Consider the following 23,791-nt stretch of genomic DNA (forward strand, 5'->3'; position numbering starts at 1 on the left):
TACTCATTAGAATACTAAATGAAAACATCCTATTTAACAGAGTCATCTATTTCAGCCTTGCTATCTTATGCCTAACTAGTCTTCCATGCCTATCTTTCAAGGTAATTTGCACAACCTACTGCTCTAGTTTGGGAGTAGGAATTAAAGGGTGAAAACAGTGACTTAAGAAAGCAGTGGTTCTTTTAAATAAAACAGAGGTTAGGATATCATAACTAGTCAGAAAATTGAGTTTAAATTAAAGCTCTACCATACAAACTATGTGAGTCACCTTAAATCTGAGTCTTAAATCCCTCCTACATAAAACGGGAATACTATAATACTATTTCATAGAACTGTTTTGAAGACTTCATAAGACACTACGAAAGCAAAAAGTAAAAAGACTTTACAAATGCTGTTTAATCATCATTAATATCTTTACCTCAGGAAAAAGTATGGACTGTTTTTAACTTAAACATTGTTCCAGTTTACAACTGAAACTCAATCTAATGGTTTTCTGAAAAATGCTCTATATATTGGGAAAAAAGTTATGAAAAATACTCCACATTTATAAAAGAAATTAGATTTTCCCTTTTAAATTATTAATTTTCACGTTCATAGGAGCCATTTAAGAACCTCTTCTAAATTAACCTAACTAAATATTATTCAGAAAATAACTTAATAATGATCAATGTGCTCTGTACCTTGGCTTTGCTGAAACCAAACCTCTGCCCAGGAAAATATTAGCAACATACTAGATACATTCTAAAGTTGTTTTGTTAAATAGCAATATTAAGGTGAAGACGTGACTTTAGGAATAAAAGGAAACTATAAGGAGAGAATAAAGGTTGTCTAGCTAAGTTAACTCAAAATGAACAGTAACCACCACTGTATGATAAAATCAGATACAATTAGACCACTCTTTCTATTTAAAGAAAAAATAAAAATATACAGCAAGTCCTCATTTAACATTATTGCTAGGTTCTTGGAAACCATAACTTTTATCGAAACTGTGTATGGCAGGTCATCAAATAATGTCATTTTCTTATAACACTGATGAATGAAAGAAATTGGATTTTATTATGTGTTGTTTCACTCGAAGTCACACTTTCCAAGAGCCTATCAATAACACTGAGGACTTACTATGTATATTTAAAGAGAAATAAGCGCTAGCTATTCTATCACATATCATATGAAACTTAATTCATGTAACCAATGTCTCCTATAAACCAACTGATGAATATAGTATTACAAACCTATTGTCACTTAAATTAATGACTTTTAATTTTTGCATATCACCCATTTCCTCTGGAAGTGTCTCAAGTTTATTGGAATGGAGAAACAGCACAGTTATATTTTTCCAGCTTCCAATCTGAAAGATAAACATAAAGTGAAGATAAAAATATTTGGCCTACAGGTTGATGAACATATAAAAAACAATGTTTTTGAAAGTTATGAAAAATACTCCACATTTATAAAAGAAATCATTGGACTTTCCCTTTTTAATTATTAATTTTCATGTATACAGGAAAGCATTTAAGAACCTCTTCTAAGCTAACATAACTCTTATTCAGAAAATAATAAACTATATAATTATATAATTTCTATAACAATAAATTATATAATAAACTATATAACAACAATTCTTTTTAGAAAGAGATAAATGTAGTCACAATGGAGACCTAAAATAATCAAAAAATAGATGAAAAGACAAAAATCCAAAGTAATTTAAAATACATTACCTCAGGGGGCAACTGTTGTAAGTAATTATGATCAGCGGCAAAAGTTCTTAAGTTAGTAAGCTGCCCAATAGATGAAGGCAAAGCTTCAACTTCATTAAAACTACAATCCAGTTCTTCTACTGATATTAACCTTTAATTTAAAAAGGAAATACATATTATTTTTTAAAGGTTTCCTATATACAATCCAAAATTTCAGAACATATAAACATTTGAACTTGACTTTAAAAATCTAGTGAAACCATTTCATAAAGCTGAACTTCACCAATAATAAGTAGGTCTGACTATTATAAACGTACCCAACCTGTATACTAATTACTTAAATGTTTACAAAATCTTTAGGTCGGCCGAGAGAGCAAAGTGGCTCAGGCCTGTAATCCCAGCACTTTGGGAGTCCGAGGCGGGTGGATCACGAGGTCAAGAGATTCAGACCATCCTGGCCAACATGGTGAAACCCCATCTCTACTAAAACTACAAAATATTAGCCAGGCAGTGGTGCGTGCTTGTAGTCCCAGCTACACAGGAGGCTGAGGCAGGAGAACTGCCTGAAAATGGAAGTTGCAAGTGACCCGGCATTGCGGCCACTGCACTCCAAGCCCAGCAATAAAAGCGAGACTCTGTCTCCAAAAAAAAAAAGTTAGGTCATTTATGCAAATATCTGAAAATATATGTGACATGGTGAACCGAAAGAAAAATCTTTGAGGGTGTATAATTCACAAAAAACTTACCCTCCTATAGAGTCTGGTAGATACATTAACTGGTTTTCATCTATTTTAAGAGTTGTTATATTCTTCAACAAACCTATTGAGAAAAGAAACAACATACACTTGTTCAGCTTAAAATATAAGCAAGTCCACCAACAGTCAATGTGAGACATATTACATCTGACAAAAATTAGAAAGAACTTTCCTAACAATCTTATGTAAAAGAGATACCACTCCCAATCCCAACATTCTATTCCCTCATCCAATACTTTGAATCTTCATTCACATCACCATTTAACATAGTGTACATTTGCTTATTAACTCTGACTAAAATATAAGCTTTATTGATAGTACGAACTTTCAGTTTTCATTGCTCACTGCTGTAGCTCTGCTCCTAAAAACATCAGCATGGCACAGAAAAGACAGACAATATAAACTTGTTAAATTAATAGACTAAAGAAATGGCTGGGTGCGGTGGTGCACGCCTGTAGTTGCAGCTACTTGGAAGGCTGAGGCAGGGGAATTGCTTGTATCCGGGGGACGGAGGTTGCAGTGAGCTGAGATGGAGCCACTGCACTCCAGCCTGGGAGACAGAACGATACTCCATCTATTGGTACTATGAAGGTAATTCATAACAGGTATATAACAAACTATTCCATATATACTCAATACCAAAACAGTAAAATATCTTTCAAGTTTAAAAAGTGTTGATTAGAGTAGAATCGTAACAAACTTGTAAAAATGTAGTTTTACCTAAAACAACCATGTGATTTAATTGAGAAATATATAAAACTATTTTTGGTTTTTATATTAAAACATCAAAAAGATGTCAAGATTGAAGTTTTGGGTCCTTTCATCAAAATAATTTGATTCCACTGACATATAACTGAACAAGCAACTACACAAATACAGACTCAATTAGAGATCTCTCATGATTTGTTCAACTGATCTGTTTTCTTATCTGAGTGTCTATAATGAAATAGAACTGAAAAAATTTACCAAAATAAAAGCTATGACAATAAAACCTAACAGTTAAACCAAATTTGGATAAATATATTTTAAAGAATTTAAATATACTAGTAATAAAAATGAGATTTTCTTCCCAGTAAATAAAAAACAGTAATGTCAACAAAGAAGTAACTTGTACAACTGATCATACCAGGGAAAAATTCAAATAAAATCTGTTCCCGTGGTAATGCAGTATACCTATCTCATAACAAGTGAAATTTAAGATTTTGTGGAAGCCTTGAATTTACTTTAATAAAAATTATATGAATCTGAAAGCAATACAAACCAATAGTCTCAGGAAGCTGCTGAAGCGAATTGCTTGATAACAGGAGGTCCTGAAGGTTTTCACATGCTGAAATTCCTTCTTCAACCATTTCAATATTATTTTTAGAAACATCCAAATATGTGAGCTGTTTCAAACTACCAATAAACTGTAAGTAAAATAAATAAATAAATAAATCTAACGACTTTAACATTAGTAATTTGTAAAAAGTTTAGGCAATAAATCTGGTACCAAGTTGTAATTCAAAATTAAATGCTAATAACAAGAAAGAAGACTCCCAGATAGTTTTTTAAATGCCATTAGAAATGTATTCAGTAATAAAGCTAAGATATCCTACTAACTGTGGCCTAGCAGAAGTGACAAAGGACATATACTTTGGGAATTCAGCTGTCCATTTCCTCCTAAGGAGACTGCATATATGGGGATTCTTGTGGTTCTTTACAGAAGTAAAGAATTTGTCAATTGTTAAAACAGAAAGTTCATGGAAAATATACTAGTTTACCAATTTCTTGGAAAAACCAAATTGGGATGTAAGTTCAATTGATACCACTGGAAAGGACACACTCAACAATATTAAAAGGAGATTTACAAATGTTTATTATGAGAATTCTTAGATTATAATCGAGAATGTGCTCATGGTAAAAAATATAATTTGCTTCTGTTTAATAAAGAATAATCCAATTTCTTTTTATTAACTAAAAGCAATTATAAAATGTGCAATGCACAAAACTGCAAAGGAGAGCCAGAAATAAGTGATGCCATTTAAAATTTCATATACATACCCCTGGAATAAAAGTCAGTCTATTAGCATCCATCCAAAACTCTTTTAATCCACTTAGTTGCTCAAGTACTTCAGGCTGTTGGAATTGGGGTAGGGGATAGCAGTAATTCAATTAATTTACATGAATGTCTTTATCTGGCAAAAGAAGACCTGGGAATTTCTAATAACCTTTAATTTCGAATCATTAAATAAAAGGAGTAGGGGGAAGAAAAATAAAAAAGCAGAGCCAGGGTGTGAGCCTTTCCATCGCATTATAATTACTATAGTAAAATTATTAATAGAGAAATCAAAGAGATAGTCCATAGAAGTAGATTACAAAAAAAACACATTTAAGCTTTGGATTACACAACAGGGTCAAGTATTTATATAATTAGTAAAGAAATAAAAAAATAGGACCCACTGCTTAGAAGTATACAATAAAAACATACACTCATTCATTATCAATAAGAAGATACAGTCTTTTAGAAAACAGAAAAATTACAAATGTTCCCTGGTGACATTCATCAAGAGGGAGATAAAAGACAATATACATCCTAAATGTTCATAATCAGGGAAAGGTAAACAAACAAAGTCATAAACACATGATACAAAGATACTGTAATTTAAACCTCTAGTAAAAACTTCTAATTACATGGTAGAAAATTATTTATAAGATGGTGTTGAGGACATAAAAATTAATCCAAGTGTTGTGGCAGACCTTCATATCCTGGCAAAATCTGCTCCTGGGCATTGTCCCTTCAAGGCTGCCCTCTTCAAAGTTATTTCTATCACCTCACAAAGCCACGTGCAATAAATGATGATGTGATGACACAGAGTACCATTATATCTAATGACCATAGTTAACAGTCCTACATAAAAGGAATGCCAATCAGATTTACTGTTAACATATAAATATAGATACCAATTCCAAATGTAACTTAAATTTCCTTTTGTGCATTATTGTTATAATTCTACTGTAAGTTTTTAAAAGTGTACAATGTTGGAAGACCAAAATAGAACAAAAAAAAAATGATGATTTTGAAAGCTTGTTGGATTCTTAAAATGAACAAATGAGATTTTTGAAATAGTTAATACAGAAACAGATTATAGAACAAATATTGAGAAAGGACATAATAGATAAGTAATTTCAGAAGCACAGCATGTATTTTAGAGAATGAGGTACTACTCCAAACCACCATGTTCCTCCTCAAGTCTCAGCTGAAATTTTTACTATTAATACCCACAGAGTAATACTACAGCAAACAGTTCTGAGAAATACCTATCCTTAAAACCATCATTTGTGAGCTACCATAATTTTAAACGAATCTGCAAACTAATTTAAAAGTTTAATAATAATGATACTCAGCTTGACGAATTCCTCTTAAAAAAAAAAACTAGCTTCAAAAAAAAAGAGAAATCTTGGAAAACTCACTAAAGACAAAAAACTACTTACATACTGCTCCTTTCCTTTTAGATTCAGCCTCAGAGTGCACTTGGCATACAAAGCACAAATAAAAAGGTTCTCATTACCACTTCAAAAATAAGTTGTTTCACCCAATGATTTTCCCCTTAGCTATTAAGTAACATTATAGAGAAGTATCTTATTACTGAATAAATACATAAGCAATACCCCATGGAGCTATCTCTGATTCAAAACTACTTTTACCTGCTACATTCTAGACTGATGTTTCTCACTTTATAATCACTCAAATTTTCTGCTTCCTATGCTAAAAATTGTTTAAGTATCTCTTCCATGGACCTCTCATTGATTTTACATTTTATCCTCACTTTTGGTCAGAATTTTATCTGTCTGGTTAATTTTTGTATCTGTCTGAAAAATTCTGCCTAAGAATTTTCATATCTTGTAACAAAAGGAAAAAAAAGTAAACCTTTATCTAATTTTTAAGAGAAATACATTAATTTTCACATTTCGTTCTTGATCAAATATAAGAATTTAGGGAAAGTGAGACTGATGAGAACTTACCACTTCCGTGAATTCGTTACTTCCCAAATCCAGTCTTTCCAGCTGGGTCAGTCTATTCATGGTTCTATTCACAATGGAGTAATAAAAAATTAACCACAAAAATATCAATTACATGGAAGCTTTCAAAACATAGTTTAAAACATCTTTATGGACTATGTAGTTATTTATGGGCTTTCACATGTTGACAAAATAATGTATATATTTCATATATATAATATATGAAATTATATATATATTATATATATTTTTTTGGAGACAGAGTTTCGCTCTTGTTGCCCAGGCTGGAGTGCAATGGCACAATCTCAGCTCACTGCAACCTCCACCCCCTTGGTTCAAGCGATTCTCCTGCCTTAGCCTCCCAAGTAGCTGGGATTACGGGAATGTGCCACCAAACCCGGCTAACTTTTTTGTACTTTTAATAGAGACTGGGTTTTTCCCTGTTGGTCAGGCTGGTTTTGAACTCCTGACCTCAGGTAATCCACCTGCCTTGGCCTCCCAAAGTGCTAGGATTACAGGTGTGAGCCACCATGCCCAGACATAAAAATATATTTTCTAAAAAATTTTAAAAGATTTCTAGATAAAATGAATTATCCACTATCATCTTAATTTGTCTTTTCATCGCTCTTTCCATTTATATTTTTAAGAAGCAACTGCAATAAATTTAAACCCACAGGCCAGAATATGAATAATGAGTTTCCACTTCTTCATGTAATAAACTTTCATATAGTACAAGTCACCTAATAAATTTTGGCAGATGCACAGTAATTACTACCATAATTACAAAAATCCTTTTTCAAAACTGCTCATATATTTGTAAGACTTTAAGATAACTGTAACTGAAAATTTTCAAAATGCTAAGAACAGTACATGGTATATTACCCCCCACATGTTCAAATTAAAAGCCAGTACAATTCAAAATAAAGTTTTATATGAATCAAAATTAGTAGTTGACATTTATTTTAAATAAAAGCAATAATATACCATTCTTAACTTCCAACTTAACATCAACACTTCTGGGAAACTACAGACACTTGAAAGATATACAAACCAGTTTTGTAATGAAATAAACTATGTTGCACTTTTATCTTTTAATCTCTCCTTTAACAAAGGTACTTTTGAAACTAATTCAAGCAAACATTTATGGTCTTAGGTTGCTATTTTTGTATAACCCTTATTATTTAATACATTGAGATGATACCAGTTACCTAGATAAGAAATTCTATGTTATAGATTTTGTAGGATATGACAAAATGAGAGCAAAATATAGTTATAATCACAGTATCAGTATATTACATTAATATGTTAACACTTTGAAAATGAGTATCATTTAAAATCCACAGGTACTTTTTATTTATGGCACAAACAACACAGACTATTTCTATCTTCTTTGGAATTTTAACGAAAATTAGGAATAAGTAAAATAAAAGTTGTAACATTTCTCCAGTTTTTTAGTTAAAAAATATAACAGACACCATGATTGTAATGACACTGTTATTGGTCTACATTAGAAGAGAATTTTCCCTTTACGTTTTAAATATGCCATTCTGTCAGCACCCCTTCAATTCATCTTACAATGCCAATTTTTATAAAACTGCTTTCACTGAGACTAAGTGCCTATTCTTAGGTACTATAATTCTACTTCCTTACTCACATCTTTGCCCAGAAAACCTGTTAAGTTCTAGCTTCCTTCATAACAAGCAAAAGGTGTTACCAGGATCTTTCTCCAGATGTATTAAATCACATGCTATGTTAGTAATTTCTTATATTCAAATAACTATACCAGGTAGAGATTTGCAAAAAGTAAAGAGAAATGTGAGGAGGAAGAGAAGACTGAAATAACAAAACATACTGTTACATTTCTTGCTTCGATATTGTTATAATGACAAGGTAACAGAAAATTCACATGCAACTACTGAGCACATAATATCGATGGAGGTAAATTGTGAAAAATAGAGTATAACACTTTTAGAATAGGGTACAAAAATAAAAAGTAGTGCACTAGAAAAATTCAATTATAGATGATGGCCTAGTAAAGTTAAATTTTAAAACAATTTTAGAAAAATGTGAGTGACACAGATATATAATAAAAAAGAAAATATACTGTCATGCCAAAAAAGTATCTCCACCTCAACTCTTTATAGTCAATACTGACAACTTTGGCTGTATTCATACATTTAGAAATCTCAGAAATAAAACTGCATTCTAGAATAAGATCTAGCTGCCTATCTCAAGGAGAAAACAAACAATATCCCTCAAATTTTCTGCCATCATTTTCTAAAATTCATTTGCATTTAACTTATTTTACTTTCTCCTCTCAAAGGCAAAGTAAAACATCTTTTGTGTATTTGGTACTGTGCCCTCCAGTATTCTTTAGGCAACATTAAATGTCACTTAACTATGTATCTAAAACAACAGCTCTTTCCATGGCTCTAGTTTTTGATATAGTCACATAACCTAATGCACATGACTTTATAATATTTAAAACTGTAACCTCTTGTTTGTGAGGTTTCCAAAGTTATAATTAGGCAAAAGCAATTAGGAAAGAGAAAGAAATAAAGAGTACCCAAATTGTTAAAGAAGAAGTCAAAATTAGCCTTGTTCACAGACAACTTTTTTTTTTGAGATGGAGTCTTGCTCTGTCACCCAGGTTGGAGTGCAGTGGTGCAATCTTGGCTCACTGCAACCTCCACCTTCCGGCCTCCAGTGATTCTCCTGCCTCAGGCCTCAGTCTCCCGAATAGCTGGGATTACAGGCATGCACCATCATGCCCAGCTACTTTTTTTGTATTTTTAGTAGAGACAGGGTTTCACCATATTGGTCAGGCTGGTCTCGACAGTACATAGGCATAGAGACCAATGGATCATTTGTCCAGAAATAAATCCATGCATTTACAGCCAACTCATCCTAGAAAAGGTGCCAAGATGATAAAATGGGGAAAAGATAGTTTCTTCAATAACTGATGCTGGGAAACTGGATAACTATATGCAAAAAAATGAAACTAGATCTCTATCTGTCACCATATATAGAAATTAATCAAAATGGATCAAAGACTTAAAACTATGAAACTATCAGAAGAAAACGTTGGAGAATGTTAATTCCCAGTATCAATATCAAGGATACTGGTTTGGACAAAGATTTTTATGTAAGACCTCAAAAGCACAGGCAATCAGAGCAACAAAAATAGACAAAAGGGATATTACAGCAAGTTAAAAAACTGCCCAGCAATGGAAACAATCAACAAAATGAACAACCCAAAGAATGGGAGAAATATCTGCAAAATATCAATCTGACAAGGGATTAATAATCAGAATATATAAGAAGCTTCAACAAATCAATAGCAAAAAAATTCTAGTATAAAATGTGCTGAAGATCTGAATAGACATTTCTCAAAAGAAGACATAAAAATGGCAAACAGGTATATAAAAAAATGTTCATCACTAATCAGAGAAAACTACAATAAGATAGCATATCAAAAAGATAGGCAATAATAGATGCTGGCAAGGATGTGAACAAAAAGGAATCTCTGAACAATTGGTGGGAATGTAAATTAGTAGAGCCACTATGGAGAACAGTATAGAAGTTTAGGGAAAAAAAGAAAAGAAAAGAAAAGAAAACTATCATACAATCCAGCAGTTCCACTACTGGGTATATACACAAAAGATAGGAAATCAGTATATTGAAGGGTTATCTGAACTCCCATGTCTATGGCAGCACCATTCACAACAGCCAAAATATGGAATCCATTTAACCATCAACAGATAAATGGATAAAGAAAATATATATACAGAATGGAATATTATTCAGCCATAAAAGCGGCTACCTGCAGTAACATGGGTTGATCAGGAGGCCATTACATTAAATGAAATAAGCCAAGCATAGAGAGACAAATATTGCACGTACTCACTCATACGTGCAAGCTAAAAAATGTAGATCCCAGGTCAGGTGCAGTGGCTCAGGCCTGTAATCCCAGCACTTTGGGAGGTCGAGGCAGGCAGGTCATTTGAGGCCAGGAGTTTGAGACCAGTCTGACCAACATAGCAAAACCCTGTCTCTACTAAAAATACAAAAAATTAGCCAGACATGGTGGTGCATGCCTGTAGTCCCAGCCACTCCGGAGGCTAAGGAACAAGAATTGCTTGAACTTGGGAGGCGGAGAATGCAGTGAACTGAGATCATTCCACTGCACTCCAGCCTAGGCAACAGTGTGAGACTCTGTCTCCAAAAAAAACAAAAAGTAGATCTCATAAAGATAAAGAGTAGAATGGTGATTACCAGAGCCTGAGAATGGTCGTGGAGGAAGAAATGAAGGGAAAAGAATATAAATATAAATGTATGTACACCTAAAAATGGTAGACAGTAAATTTTACACATATATTTTACCTCAATAAAAACATATTAAAAGCCTCAATTAAAAACAATTATCTTAAAAGGGCAAAAGAATACTTGCAAATTCACTGAGAGTCTAATTTGAATCTCTAAAGGGTGTTAAAATCAGTTGATTGCCTATGATATCACATAGTAATTGTAAGCTTAGCTATTACAGTAAACAATTTACATCTTGGTTATTCAAATTTCTTAGAAACTAGTCACGTTTTCAGCTAAGGAATTATCACTGAAAGTATCAAATCTGTAATATATACATATCTTTTTGAATTTTAATATGGATTATGATTTGACTTTAACTTATACTAACATCATCACTATAAAAATTCATCTATGCATTCAGCAGTCAATTACTCAATTAAACATACGTCTTTTGGAATAAAAAAATAGATAGTCTCTGTCCTCACAGATAATCACGGGAAATTGAGGGGAAGATACATGCACATACATGCATGTTACATGCTGGTCAGGGAAGAAGAGAGTGACATACAATAAAAACAGATACATTAACATTAACCAGCAAATATTGTAACAGACATAAATATGTCACAGAAGCTGAGTAAACAGAACAGTATTTTCCTTCTGAAGAGGTGAGAAGTTTGTTTGTCCCTTTGTTTTGACACAGGGTCTCACTCTGTTCTTATGCTGGAATGCAATGGCACAATCGTTGCACACTACAAGTGCAAATTCCTGGGGTCAAGCAATCCTCCCTCCTCCGCCTCCCAAGTAGCTGGGACTAAAGATAGGCAATAGTAGATGACACTACACCTGACTAATTTTTAAATTTTCTATAGAGATGGGGGTCTCGCTTTGTTGTCCAGGCTGGGTGGTAACAAATCTTGATGATGTAATTTCAACGTGAGTTGGCAAATTTTTTCTGTAAAGGGCCAGACAGTAAATATTTTAGGTCCTGTAGACCTAAAAAATTTTAGGGCCTACAGTGATAGAGTAGTGACAACCACTCTATCACTGTAGAGCAAAAGCAGCCACAGACAATATGTACATGAATGCATGTGGCTGTGTTCCAATCAAATGTTCATTTATAAAAATTGACAGTATGCCAGATTTTATCACAGGCTGTAATTTGCCAACCCTTTAACTGTAATACTATAGCAATGCAGTCATAGTGTTTTAAGATATTTTTCAATAAATGGCCAGAGACTACAGTACATTTTGAGTTTATAGATCTGTTTCTTTTATAATTAAGTCTTTATTTGCTCTTGGATTGCTATCTCTTGTTGATGTTAGCTTACCATTAGGGAACCAATGATCCCATTTCTAATTTACAATACACTAGAAAGCCAGACAATCAAGTTCTATCATTATCAGGCTTCACATGAAGACCCAATGGATCTTTCTAATGGGCAATATGTGTACGATCTCTAGAAGATGAACCTGGGATTTCTATTCAGAACTGAGGTGGGCTTTACATACTTCATTATTTTGAATTTTATGTCACACATAAGACTGCATTTCAGACAGCTATAAATCATTACCAATACAGTACCACATTAAGCACCAACAACAGATGCATACATTTTAATATTTTAACACCTAATTAAACTATGATGACCACACAAGATTTACAAATAACTTGCATCACATTTTAGGTAATAAAAATTTACATTTTTAAAGACTTAAGCATTAAAAATTATAAATTAAGTTTTTAAAAGAATAGCATCTTTACTTACTTAGGCAACATTTTTAACTGGTTTTCTCTAAGTTCTAATATTTGGAGTTTAGTTAATCTGCAATACAAAGAACAAATCATGTATCTAGGACAAAGACAATGAATTTAATAAATTAATGTCATATTCTTATGTTTTAAAGGAAGCAATGTAATTGTATAATTACTATATGCAAAGCAATATATTAAAAATTGCAGAATACAACATAAAATACAAAGGAAGAAAAGACTATTTCTGCTCATCAGAATTATGGTCAGAGGAAAAAGGTTAGCACTTCCACACATTTTCAAAGTGATAAAGTGATTATTCCAAAGTATCAATCCTCCAGCATTTCATACCTTTTACCAAAAATTGTTAACTCTTGGTAGATTCAAGAGCAATAATGCAACTCTAAAGTGCAGCTCTGAGAAGAAATAAAGAAACAAAAGAAGGAGAGAAATGCTCTGGCACTTCATTGATGCACATTCTACTAAAGCTGGAGGGAAAATGAACAGATTAAGTGATGCAAGTGCCAGATACGGAAGAGCAACCTGACAAGTACATCAATGACTTTTAGATAAAAGATGGTTAAAAAATTAACATTTCTCTAGTAGTTAATTTAAATTCAGTAATAACTTCATATCTATTATACATTCATCTATTTTTAAAAAATCACTCAGAGACTTGAGGGTGGCAGGGAGACAATGAGGTCGTCCCAGAAACAGATTCCCTTTTCTCAAGAATTTTGACTCTATGGGGGAAGACAGATCACCCAATTATTAAATCATTTTAGAACATAATGCTAAGAATGTAACATTCAGTATCTCAAGCATACAGAAATTAGTCTCACTGAAACTTCCTGTTTCGGCCACCTTAAAACGTTTTTTTTTTCTCTTAAACTCTCACTGATTATTGTTTACTTGGAAAAATTAATTCAAAGTCACCAAAGAAACTATAAAAGTCACAATGCTTGGGAATAATTTAAAAAGAGCCTATGAAACTATAATTAGTAGTACTACCAAAGCAGCTTATAGTTTTGTAAACTTTATAAGAGCTAATAATAAAAGGTTTTAAAAGAAACCATAATTTACCTGCCAAAATTAGCTGGCAAGAACTCAAGGAAAGCATCATTCAGGTACAACTGGGTTAGGTTTAACAGCTGAGAAAATCCATCAGGGAGCCTATATAAAACATACCAAAATTTAAATTAGTTCATATAAGAAATTCAGTCTCTTATTAAAATCTAAGACTCCCATAAGATATTTTTCCAACAGATAACAATCATTTCTTTACTTTTATGAGAGCCTCTTCAAAGATTTGCCTTCTATAATAACTTACTTGTTTCAATGTATCTTCGTCACTTTGTAAACAGAAAATGAGGTAATTTTTTTTAATAATGTAAAATCTGAACAAAACAGTCAACTATGAATGAGCCACAATACATAAAAATATATTTAGGATACAACTCTGAAATCAGCAGGCACTCTTGAAATCTACCTTATCTACTCTCAATTAAAAGGACTAGATAAGAATTTCTAAACCTTGGCACAGAATTTTTGGGCTGAATAATTCTTTGTTGTACATGAGCTATCTTGTGCACTGTAGAACGTTTAGCTATAACACTGACCTCTACAAATTAGATGCCAATAGTGTGCATGTATGCACACATATACCCCATTATGAAAACCAAAAAATGTCTCCAAAAAGTGCCAAAAGTCTCCTGTGGCACAACAGCCCCCAGTTGAGAACCACTGGTTTGGATTATTTTCAATTTCAACATTTGCCTCCTAAATTCAAAGATTATACGGGTTTCAAAATAAGCAAACGAAAACAAGTAACATTTAAAGCTGAGTGACTGTTAGGGCCATGTAAGAATCTACATGTATTAGCTTTACTTCTATTTTTTGTTGATTATGAAATGAGTACAGATCTAGAATTTGATGCTAAGAGCAGTATTTTCATATGAGACTATACATAATCTTTACATGTTTGTTCTGGATTGGTATGCTTCTTTCTACCCATCTTTTGCTTCACCATTCCATTTTCACAAAATTTAACAGTCTTGGTGCCAGGAAACCTTTGTTTTCAGTCATCACCATAGCAAAAGGGCATTCACAATCTGATACATTGCAACAAATTGCACAGTTTTTCTTTTTTTGTTATTGTTTTGTTTTTGTTTCTTGTTGTTTTGCCTTCTATTAAAACTGTGAAGAAACTTTTGGTTTACTTTATGGTTTTCAAAAGTTTAAAGGCACCACACACCTGATTTGAAGGCAAAGACTCTTCTAGCAGGTAAATAACAAAGAATGAGGAAATGAGGATTCTAGTCTCACTTCTGACTTTTAATTATCTGTAAAACTTGGAGCAAAACACTCTCAGTATCTCTTTTGGATAACAATTTTATGTTAGTGGTATATGGGGTTAGAAAAATTATTTAAAAGATTCCTTTTTAACTCTAAAATTGGTATTTTGTACAGACTTAAGATTGAGATAAACTTTTTGTTAAAATAGGTACAATAATATCTACTACTGTTTCATAATTGTTTTATTCACAAAAGTAATTTATAATTAATCTCAGAACTTACTTAGAAATAGGGTTTACACTGGCCTCCACAACAGTCAAAACTTTACAATTTTTTATATTTTCTGGAAACTCCTGTATTCCTAGAAAACAAACAATGATCAAATTAAAAGATCTATTATAAAGGCCTAAATAATAACAGTAGCAATAATATACACCTTCCAGATTCTAAAGTAATTTACCAATTAATTAACAAGGAACTAGATGAACTGACACGACTGTGAACTAAACAATGACCTCCACAACGATTTCTTTTTCTTTCCTCTTTTTTTCATTTGCCTGTTTATAACTGCTAATTACTTTGACTGGTTTTTACATTTCTTTCCTTCTATTATCTCTTCTGAAAATTAGTGCCTTCTCCATGTGATATTAAGGACATAAACTGTAGAACATTTAACGTTCTTTCTGTTTCTCTCACTTTAAAAAAGGACTTTTCTTTCTTTGAGGGAGTCTTGCTCTGTCACCCAGGCTGGAGTGCAGTGGCGCAAACTAGGCTCACTGCAACCTCTGCCACTTGGGTTCAAGTGATTCTCCTGCCTCAGCCTCCTGAGTAGCTGAAATTACAGGCACCCACCATCACTCCCAGCTAATTTTTGTATTTTAGTAGAGATGGGGTTTCACCATGTTGGTCAGACTGGTCTCAAACCCCTGACCTCAGGTGATCTACCCACCTCGGCCTCCCAAAATGCTGAGATTACTAAGAGCCACCACGCAGGCCAAGGATTGTTTTTATTAAATGCTGGGCCCTTGATTGAGCTGGTTCCTAATATTTGTAAGCAAAGCTGAAAATACAGCTGCACACAGAAGAAGAAGACAATCTACATCAGATATGCCAATGGATATGCCTGAAGGCAGCATTGTCTATCCATAAGATAACGAATTATTTTCTCTTTCCTGCACTTATCCTATTTTTCCTAACTATATTTATATTCCCCTTTTCTCAACCTTCTTCCTTCACATAAGCCAGTGTCATGCTCAAAATATGATAACTGCTTTAAAATGCAGTTATTTCTAAATACAATGATGGATGATATTCAATAGATCTATTAGACATTTCAGCTTTTGAGTATCCTAGATCAGTGCTTTTCAAGACAAATGAGGTAAGGGATTATGGTTTTTAAATTTTCCAATCTGTTGTGGACCAATACATTTACAAAATACTGTACGACTAGAATAATGTCCAACTGTAGTGAAAGATTCTGAACATTTACTCATTCCCTGAAATTATCGCAGCCAAAATAAAGTAACAAATAATTTGTGGACTACCACTGGTCCACAGATCAACTTTAAGAAGCACTGTTCTAATCTAGACTAAAGGAATGCTAACTAACAACATTTAAAACATTCCAAAAATGAATTTTATATAGCCTGTGTTTGTAAAGCCTATTGCTCCATTAACATGATATGATTAACAGAACTGTCATTAGAGAACCATTTCAGACCCTTTCACTTTCATCACTAAGTCTATCACAGTATCATATATAGAATGTCAGGTGATGAAAAATGAATGATGCAAAACCACCAAACAGGAAATGACATAATAGTAACTGTTTCAGTCAAAACTCATCAATGGATGCTGAAACTAGTGGGTAAAAGTATGACGATCAACATGGTATTAACAGAGACTCAAAAATATTCTTTCCACAAAACACTTAGCAATTAAAAAGGAAAAATTCGCTTTACAGTAAAGAAATCTGACAAGCACCACTTTAACCTTAAAAATTGCTTCAAAGTTGGCATTATCAGTTAACATCATCATCATTTGGCAACAAATGTGAGGTGTACTGAGAAACAATAACATATCGCTTTGGCATATACTTGCCAAAAACATACAACCTGAATTTAATCACAAGCAAGCATCAAACGAATCCAAATAAAGTAAAAATTCTATTAAATAAATGGCCAATAATTTTCAAAACTATCAAGGTCAAAAAAAAAAAAAAAAAAAAGACAAAGAAGGAAGACTGGAGTAACTAAAGGAAGACTAAGGATTCATGAGACCTAACAAAGAAATGGAATATGTGAAAGTAACAAGTGTTTGTGAGGATGCTGGGAAACTGGGAACTACACACATTGCTGTTAAGAATGCAAACTGATATACGCACTGTGGAAAATAGTTTGGTGGTTGTTCGAAATGCTAAACATAGAATTTTTAACTGGAACTTATTTGTTTACTATTACTTCAATTTAATGTTGCATTCCCTGGCCTTTTCAGTTCTCTACTTCTTGTATTGATTTTGGTAATTTATTTTTCATTTAATCTCTTTCAAAACTTAGTAGCTTTGTATCATTCATTCTTCCCCCTTTAAACAGAAACAAGTCATTTTTAATAAAAAGATGACAAAATAGGAATATGGGAGATGTTTCTTTTATAGACGGGAGATGGGAATTTTCTTACTGGCAAAACAAACTTGCCAATCCTATTCCAAGCCCCCAAATTAACAGTGATCTACAAGACATTCTTTTTACCTAGAACGCTCTTCCTCCCAGTAAAACCAGAAGATTCTTCTGAAAACCTATCCTGATTTCTAAACTCAATGAAATCTCACTCTCCAGAAACTTCAATTATACATTTTAGGGCATTTATGCAATGAATTATTTTGTAGTACTTGTATGCTCTTTGTATTATTACTAGTAGGTTTTGTTTAGATTTACTCAATTCTCCACTTTAAGTATATGTAACGTGTAACTATTTAGTACCTTGTATCTTTGTATAACAAATGCTTGCTGAATTTCACTTACCTACCATCTTCTTTTCTCTCATTCATTTACGTACAAAATACTTTAAGTTATTGAAGATTTTCCTTAGGAGTGAAGTCTTTATTAGTTCTTCAACGAACAACTGTCTTTAAGTGATCATTCCATTGAGAATGGATTAAAATGGTGCTCCTAATATATTACAAGAGCACCCCTTTGCTGAACTGAATAAATATTTTTTAAATGAAAGGGCAGTGTCTGCTACTGCAGAGCCTACGGAGAGCATGTAGTGGTAACTGGTAGCAGTGAAGCTCTAGGATATGTGTGGTGCTACGGGGCCAATGTAGAGTTGTAGAGTTACAGAGTAAGCAAACGGAGTTTTGAATTACTATGAAAAAGTCGCACTGAACATTTTTGTGTTTTTTTTAAAAGTCATTCTGTGAAAATGTTTGCATTTCTCTTGGGTAAATACCTAAGACTGGAATTGCTGAGTTAATTATATGTTTACTGATGTGGTGGATTACACTGATTTTCAAATAATGATTCAACCTTGAATACATGGAATGGATTTGGTTGTGGTGTATAATTCCTTATATATACTTTTTAAAAAGTGAAACATTCCACGTTTGGGTGGGCAGGAAAACATTCTATACTGTTCTCACTGGCATCCCAATTCATTTTAAAATTTTGCTGAATATCTCATCTTTATTGGTTTTTATTAAAATCTATAAAGTATTTTTGAAACAGCCAAGTAGAGATATTATTTCTAGGAGTTATAGTATTTTTAGTATATGATAAAGTCTATCTAAAGAGAAAAAGAGCTAAGACCATATAATATGTTCTACTGATCTAAAATACCATATGGAGAATAATTTCAAGAGTTTTAAGTTATAAATATTGTATTTAATTCACATAAAAATATTTATTAGCTTAATATTATTTAATGGAAATTAATGCTTGCATCATCTCCCACAAATACAAATGAATACTTCATATTTTTATATCTTAAAGTTCTTTATTCCATAGCATGTCGTTAATAAAAAGTACTCCACAAATGCCTGTGAAATTATAAATTATAAATAATTACTGGTTTTCAGATACACAGTAGTATTTTGCCCTAAGCAAATAGTTTTGAAACACTGGTTTTCTACTTTTGAAAATTGCTGGCAATGTGTTTAGTCTGACTTTAATTCCTACCATATATATTCCTAGGTTCTAAATCTGTTATCTCCAGTTCCCACCTTCTTCTTTAGCTGCTGCTGAGAATTTTCAAATGCCCATTATATTTTGTTCAGGTGCCTCAAACCTGACCTACCCCAAGCTGAAGTTACCTGTCTTCAAAGTTAATCAGCAAATGTGTTAGTAGCAGAAACTGCTATGTAACTCAGATACTAAGGCTAAAAGGTAGTAAGGAAAACAAACATTTCTACTTGACTAGCTTCTCCCACGTACACTAGCAGTGTTCTTTCTTGATAGCTTTTGTACTTTCTCCTCTTGTTCCAGATCTGTTAAATGTTGGGGTAAAACAAGAGGTCATTCTTAAGCCTTCTTTTGACTCATTTTCATGTCCTTGGCAAATGCATCTAATCTCAAGCTTTAAATATCCATATGGTGACAACTCACAGAATGACTTTAAAAAAAAGTCATTTATTTAGAGATAAAAAATATTTATCTCTAGCGCAGCTTTTCTCTTAACTAAACTCCAGACCCCTATGAACAACTAGATCTCAAAAACTGAGCTCCTGATTTGTTCCATTAAAAATTATAACTCTTACAGATTTCCACATCTCAGCTGATGGCAACTCTGTCCTTCCAAGAGCAAGACCAAAATCACTGAGGGCATCCTTGACTCTTCTCTCACATCCCACATCCAATCCATCATTAACTGCTGTCAATTCCACCTTCAATCATATACAGAGGATGTCCTCATCTCATTATTTCCATCACTATCACCTCAGATGACTGAAACAGCATTTGAAATGGTTGTTTTTCACCCATATGCCCATAGACCCTGTCTATATATATAGCTAGATTAAACAAGTCACATCATGCTCTGAATGATCTATTCAAAACTTTCCAAATAACTCTATTTTACTGACAGTAAATGTCAACGTGCCTCCAAGGTCCTTCATTAGCTGCTTCTCCAAATTCCTACCTCCCTGGCTTCTATTCCTATTGCACTCCCATCTTGCTTACCCTGAATGTTTTAGTTACCCTGGGAACAACAGTCCTCACACATGCTATAGACACCTGCACCTTACAAAATAGCTTCTGGTACATCCTTACCTTAGTTATCCACATGGCTTTTTCAAGTTCTTGCTCAAGGCCTACCCTCAACAATTGTGTTACCTACTCTCCAAAGATGGCTCATTTTATCCTTATATATAAAGTACACGGGCAGGGCGTGGTGGCTCTCGTGTAATACCAGCACTTTGGGAGGCTGAGGCAGGTAGATCATATGAGGTCAGGAGTTCGAGAACAGCCTGGCCAACACAGCAAAAACCCATGTATACTAAAAAAACAAACAAACAAAATTAGCCAGGTGTGGTAGCCCACACCTGTAGTCTCAGTTACAGGGGGGAGGCTAAGGCACGAGAATAACTTGAAGCGAGTGGTGGAGACTACAGTGTGCTGAGATCACAGCACTGTACTCCAGCCTGGGTGACAGAGCAAGATTCTGTCTCAACTCTCTCTCACACACACACACATACACACACACATGACCGAATTTCATCACAATTTACTTCTTAATTCTCTAACAGTGTTAACTATTTGTTCTTTTCTCATTATTACAACTTCAACAAATAATGCTGCTTCTTTGACATATACCTTTTAAGTCAGAAAATTCTGCTGGCCAGGCATGGTGGCTCACGCCTATAGTCCCACCACTTTGAGAGGTCAAGGCAGAAGTATTAGCAGTATTGCTTGAGACCAAGGAGTTCAAGACCAGCCTGGGCAACAGAGCAAAACCCTATCTCTAAAAAATAAATAAATAAAAAATAATTAGCCAAGCATGGTGGCACACAGCTGTAGTCCCAGCTACTCAGGAGGCTGAGGTGGAAGGATCACTTGGGCCCAGGAGTTTGGGATGCAGTAAGCTATGATCATGCCACTGTATTCTAGCCTGAGCAAAAGAGCAAGATGCTGCCTCTTAAAAAAAAAAAAAAAGAAAAGAAAAAGACTGCCATTCAAACATAAAATGAAGCACTAGATTAGGTATCATAAAACACAGCTGTCTTCTTCAAATCACTCTCATTTAGTTACAGAAGAACTCTCTCTCTTAACTTCTGAGAAAGAGAAAACTCCTCCTGACACCTACGGGCTGGCCTGGGCTGATACTATCAGCTAGTCCTTGGTCTTACTAAAAACAAGCCCTGGCATTCAGATTCTACTACTGAACAAAACTTTTTCACAGAACATCAATATCACACCACGCCATTCTGTAACAATGACATATCAAGACAAAAACAAATTTATAATCATGTCTGAAAAAAGATAAAACATGCTATTGTCCAAGCCAAAAAATACTAAACAGCCCCTTTTCCTAGATAATAAGTGACTGATGTATTGTTTACTGATTACAGCTTTAGCTGTACTCTAAGCAACTTCCCTATAGATAACATTAAGATACCTGATCATAGAATTACTCCACTTCTTGACAGCATCCCATCCAGGACAACCCTTATTATCTGAAACTTTCCCAGCATCATCAAGAAAAGCCCAAATCCTTTATGTCTTTTTTCTTTTTTTACACCTTCTGTGACCCTCAAGAATCCCAATAATATGAGTTTTTGCTCACTATAAAGCAGTAAATCCAAATTGTTAAACTGGTGGTCTTTGTCAGGCAGGTGTCAACATCCCACTGCCCCAGTTGTTGAATTAAGTCAACAGGAGTCCCTTACTGCTCCTGCACTCCAAAGGCAACGATTACCATACTACAGAATAAAACACTGAGTTCTGGACAAAACTAACCGCAAATTGCAAACTCAAATGACGATAGTTTTCAGAGGATACTAGATGTTATGATTTAGAACAGATATAACACAATGAGTAATAAGGCCTATGCTATGATAGGGCACAAATGAGTGCACACTCTAGTTAACAGTCTACATTTATATAAACACTTGGCAGTGGCCAGAAATCATCAGTCTAAACATTAAGTTTTAGGACAGTGTAAAATCTGGTTTTTCGTCTTTCATTATCTTAAATAAAGTGATTTATTAAAAGAGCTAAGCTCAAACATCATTAACTACAAAGCAAAATGGTAATTTTAGAAATTTAAAACACAAGAGCAAAAAACCATAACTTCTCCATCAATCTGTAATACCTTCTCAATCAACTTAACTTTGTCTTTTTTTTTTTTGAGATGGAGTCTCACTCTGTAGCCCAGGCTGGAGTGCAGCGGCGCGATCTCGGAGGCTCACTGCAACCTCCGCCTCCCAGGTCCCAGTTCAAGCAATTCTCCTACCTCAGCTTCCCAAGTAGCTGGGATTATGGGCACAAGCTACCACAGCTAATTTTTGTATTTTTTAGTAGAGACACGGTTTCACCATGTTGGCCAGTCTGGTCTTGAACTCCTTACCTAGTGATCCACCCGCCTGAGCCTCCCAAAGTGCTAGGATTACAGGCATGAGCCACTGCGCCCAGCCTCAATTTAACTTCTTTCAGCTTAATGTGAAAAGCCTTTTCCACTAGTTTCTCCCCAATCATCAGATTTTCTCAGATTCAAAGAGCTGCTTTGTGCTTTGACCACGAACTTTCAATTTACTCTTCCTGGGCTTTTTGACTAAAAAGAAAGACCCTGGTTAACCTCGCTAGTATTCCCATATGAGACAGAAAGATCTGAGCTACTTTTTCTGGTTTCTCTGCCTTGTAATCTTTGGCGTTTTATTCACTATGTTCATATAAAAGAATTAATAGCTTACACAGTTTTTCTTTTATCTCCCCTCCCCACCAGCTTTCCCCATCAACCACTTTGACAGAATGTCTTAATCGTCATCTCAGTCTTCCCTACAAGAAAAGCCATTTGAATGCAACAACAGATCATTTCTCTAATACTGGGTACTATTTGCAAGTCTTGGGATAGCAGCTTAGAGAACTTTTTGTAACTTTGAAAAGCATACATGCACACATACGTTTACTGCAGCACTATTTACAATCGCAAAAACTTGGAACCAACCCAAATGTCCATAAATGATAGACTGGATAAAGAAAACGTGGCACATATACACCATGGAATATTATGCAGCCATAAAAAAGAATGAGTTCATGTCTTTTGCAGGAACATGGATGAAGCTGGAAACCATCATCCTCAGCAAATAACACATGAACAGAAAACCAAACACCGCATGTTCTCACTTCTAAGTGGGAGTTGAACAATGAGAACACATGGACACAGGGAGGGGAAAATCACACACTGGGGCCTGATAGGGAGTGAGGGGAAAGGAGGGAGAAAGCATTAGGACAAATACCTAATGCATATGAAACTTAAAACCTAGATGTGATAGGTTGATATGTGCAGCAAACCACCATGGCCTATGTATACCTATGTAATAAACCTGCATGTTCAGCACATGTATCCCCCTAAACTTTAAGTAAAATAAAATAAAGACATACAGTAAACTAAAAATTTGGAAAAGAAAGAAAAGAGCAAATTAAGACTCAGAACAACTTAACATTCCAGTTTTATCACAGACTGTAAAAGAAAAAACTGAATTTCTTAATACAAATATTAAAACTCTTAAAATTATATACTTCCTAGACTGATCCCATTTCATGTGTTTAACAGTCACACAGATGAAATAACAAATTTAGATTAAGTCCCCAATGTAAGAACCAGACCAATAAACTATGAATAGAAGCCATTCCTTTTTATTCCTAAACCATGCTACCTTACCAATTGAAAAACACTGAAAGAACTACCTAAAAATCAGAAACTATGACAGACTTAAAGCAAAAATCCTAAAAGCAAATGCTTTTAAAGAAATACAGCTTGATGATATGATGAAT

At 33.9% G+C, this 23,791-nt stretch overlaps 1 protein-coding gene across 18 annotated transcripts in view; it reads right to left on the bottom strand.

Annotated features, from left to right (window-relative positions):
- Nucleotides 1–23,791, bottom strand: part of ERBIN (erbb2 interacting protein) — a 139,576-nt gene that overhangs the window by 46,794 nt on the left and 68,991 nt on the right. For 14 of the 18 annotated variants that reach the window (XM_078365427.1, XM_078365426.1, XM_078365425.1 and 11 more), the window contains exons 5-13: nt 15,090–15,168; nt 13,596–13,685; nt 12,529–12,585; nt 6,455–6,518; nt 4,493–4,567; nt 3,714–3,858; nt 2,444–2,516; nt 1,719–1,848; nt 1,233–1,348 (exon numbers count right to left, since the gene is read on the bottom strand). In XM_078365427.1, the coding sequence (XP_078221553.1) occupies nt 1,233–1,348; nt 1,719–1,848; nt 2,444–2,516; nt 3,714–3,858; nt 4,493–4,567; nt 6,455–6,518; nt 12,529–12,585; nt 13,596–13,685; nt 15,090–15,168 (829 nt within the window). Of the gene's footprint in view, nt 1–1,232; nt 1,349–1,718; nt 1,849–2,443; nt 2,517–3,713; nt 3,859–4,492; nt 4,568–5,199; nt 5,340–6,454; nt 6,519–12,528; nt 12,586–13,595; nt 13,686–15,089; nt 15,169–17,190; nt 17,389–23,791 lie in introns of those variants that run through there. The other 4 variants (XM_078365432.1, XM_078365429.1, XM_035292266.3 and 1 more) reach the window with 2 other exon arrangements.

Source organism: Callithrix jacchus, chromosome 2 (genome assembly GCF_049354715.1).
Source record: "Callithrix jacchus isolate 240 chromosome 2, calJac240_pri, whole genome shotgun sequence".
Lineage (NCBI taxonomy): Eukaryota > Metazoa > Chordata > Mammalia > Primates > Cebidae > Callithrix > Callithrix jacchus.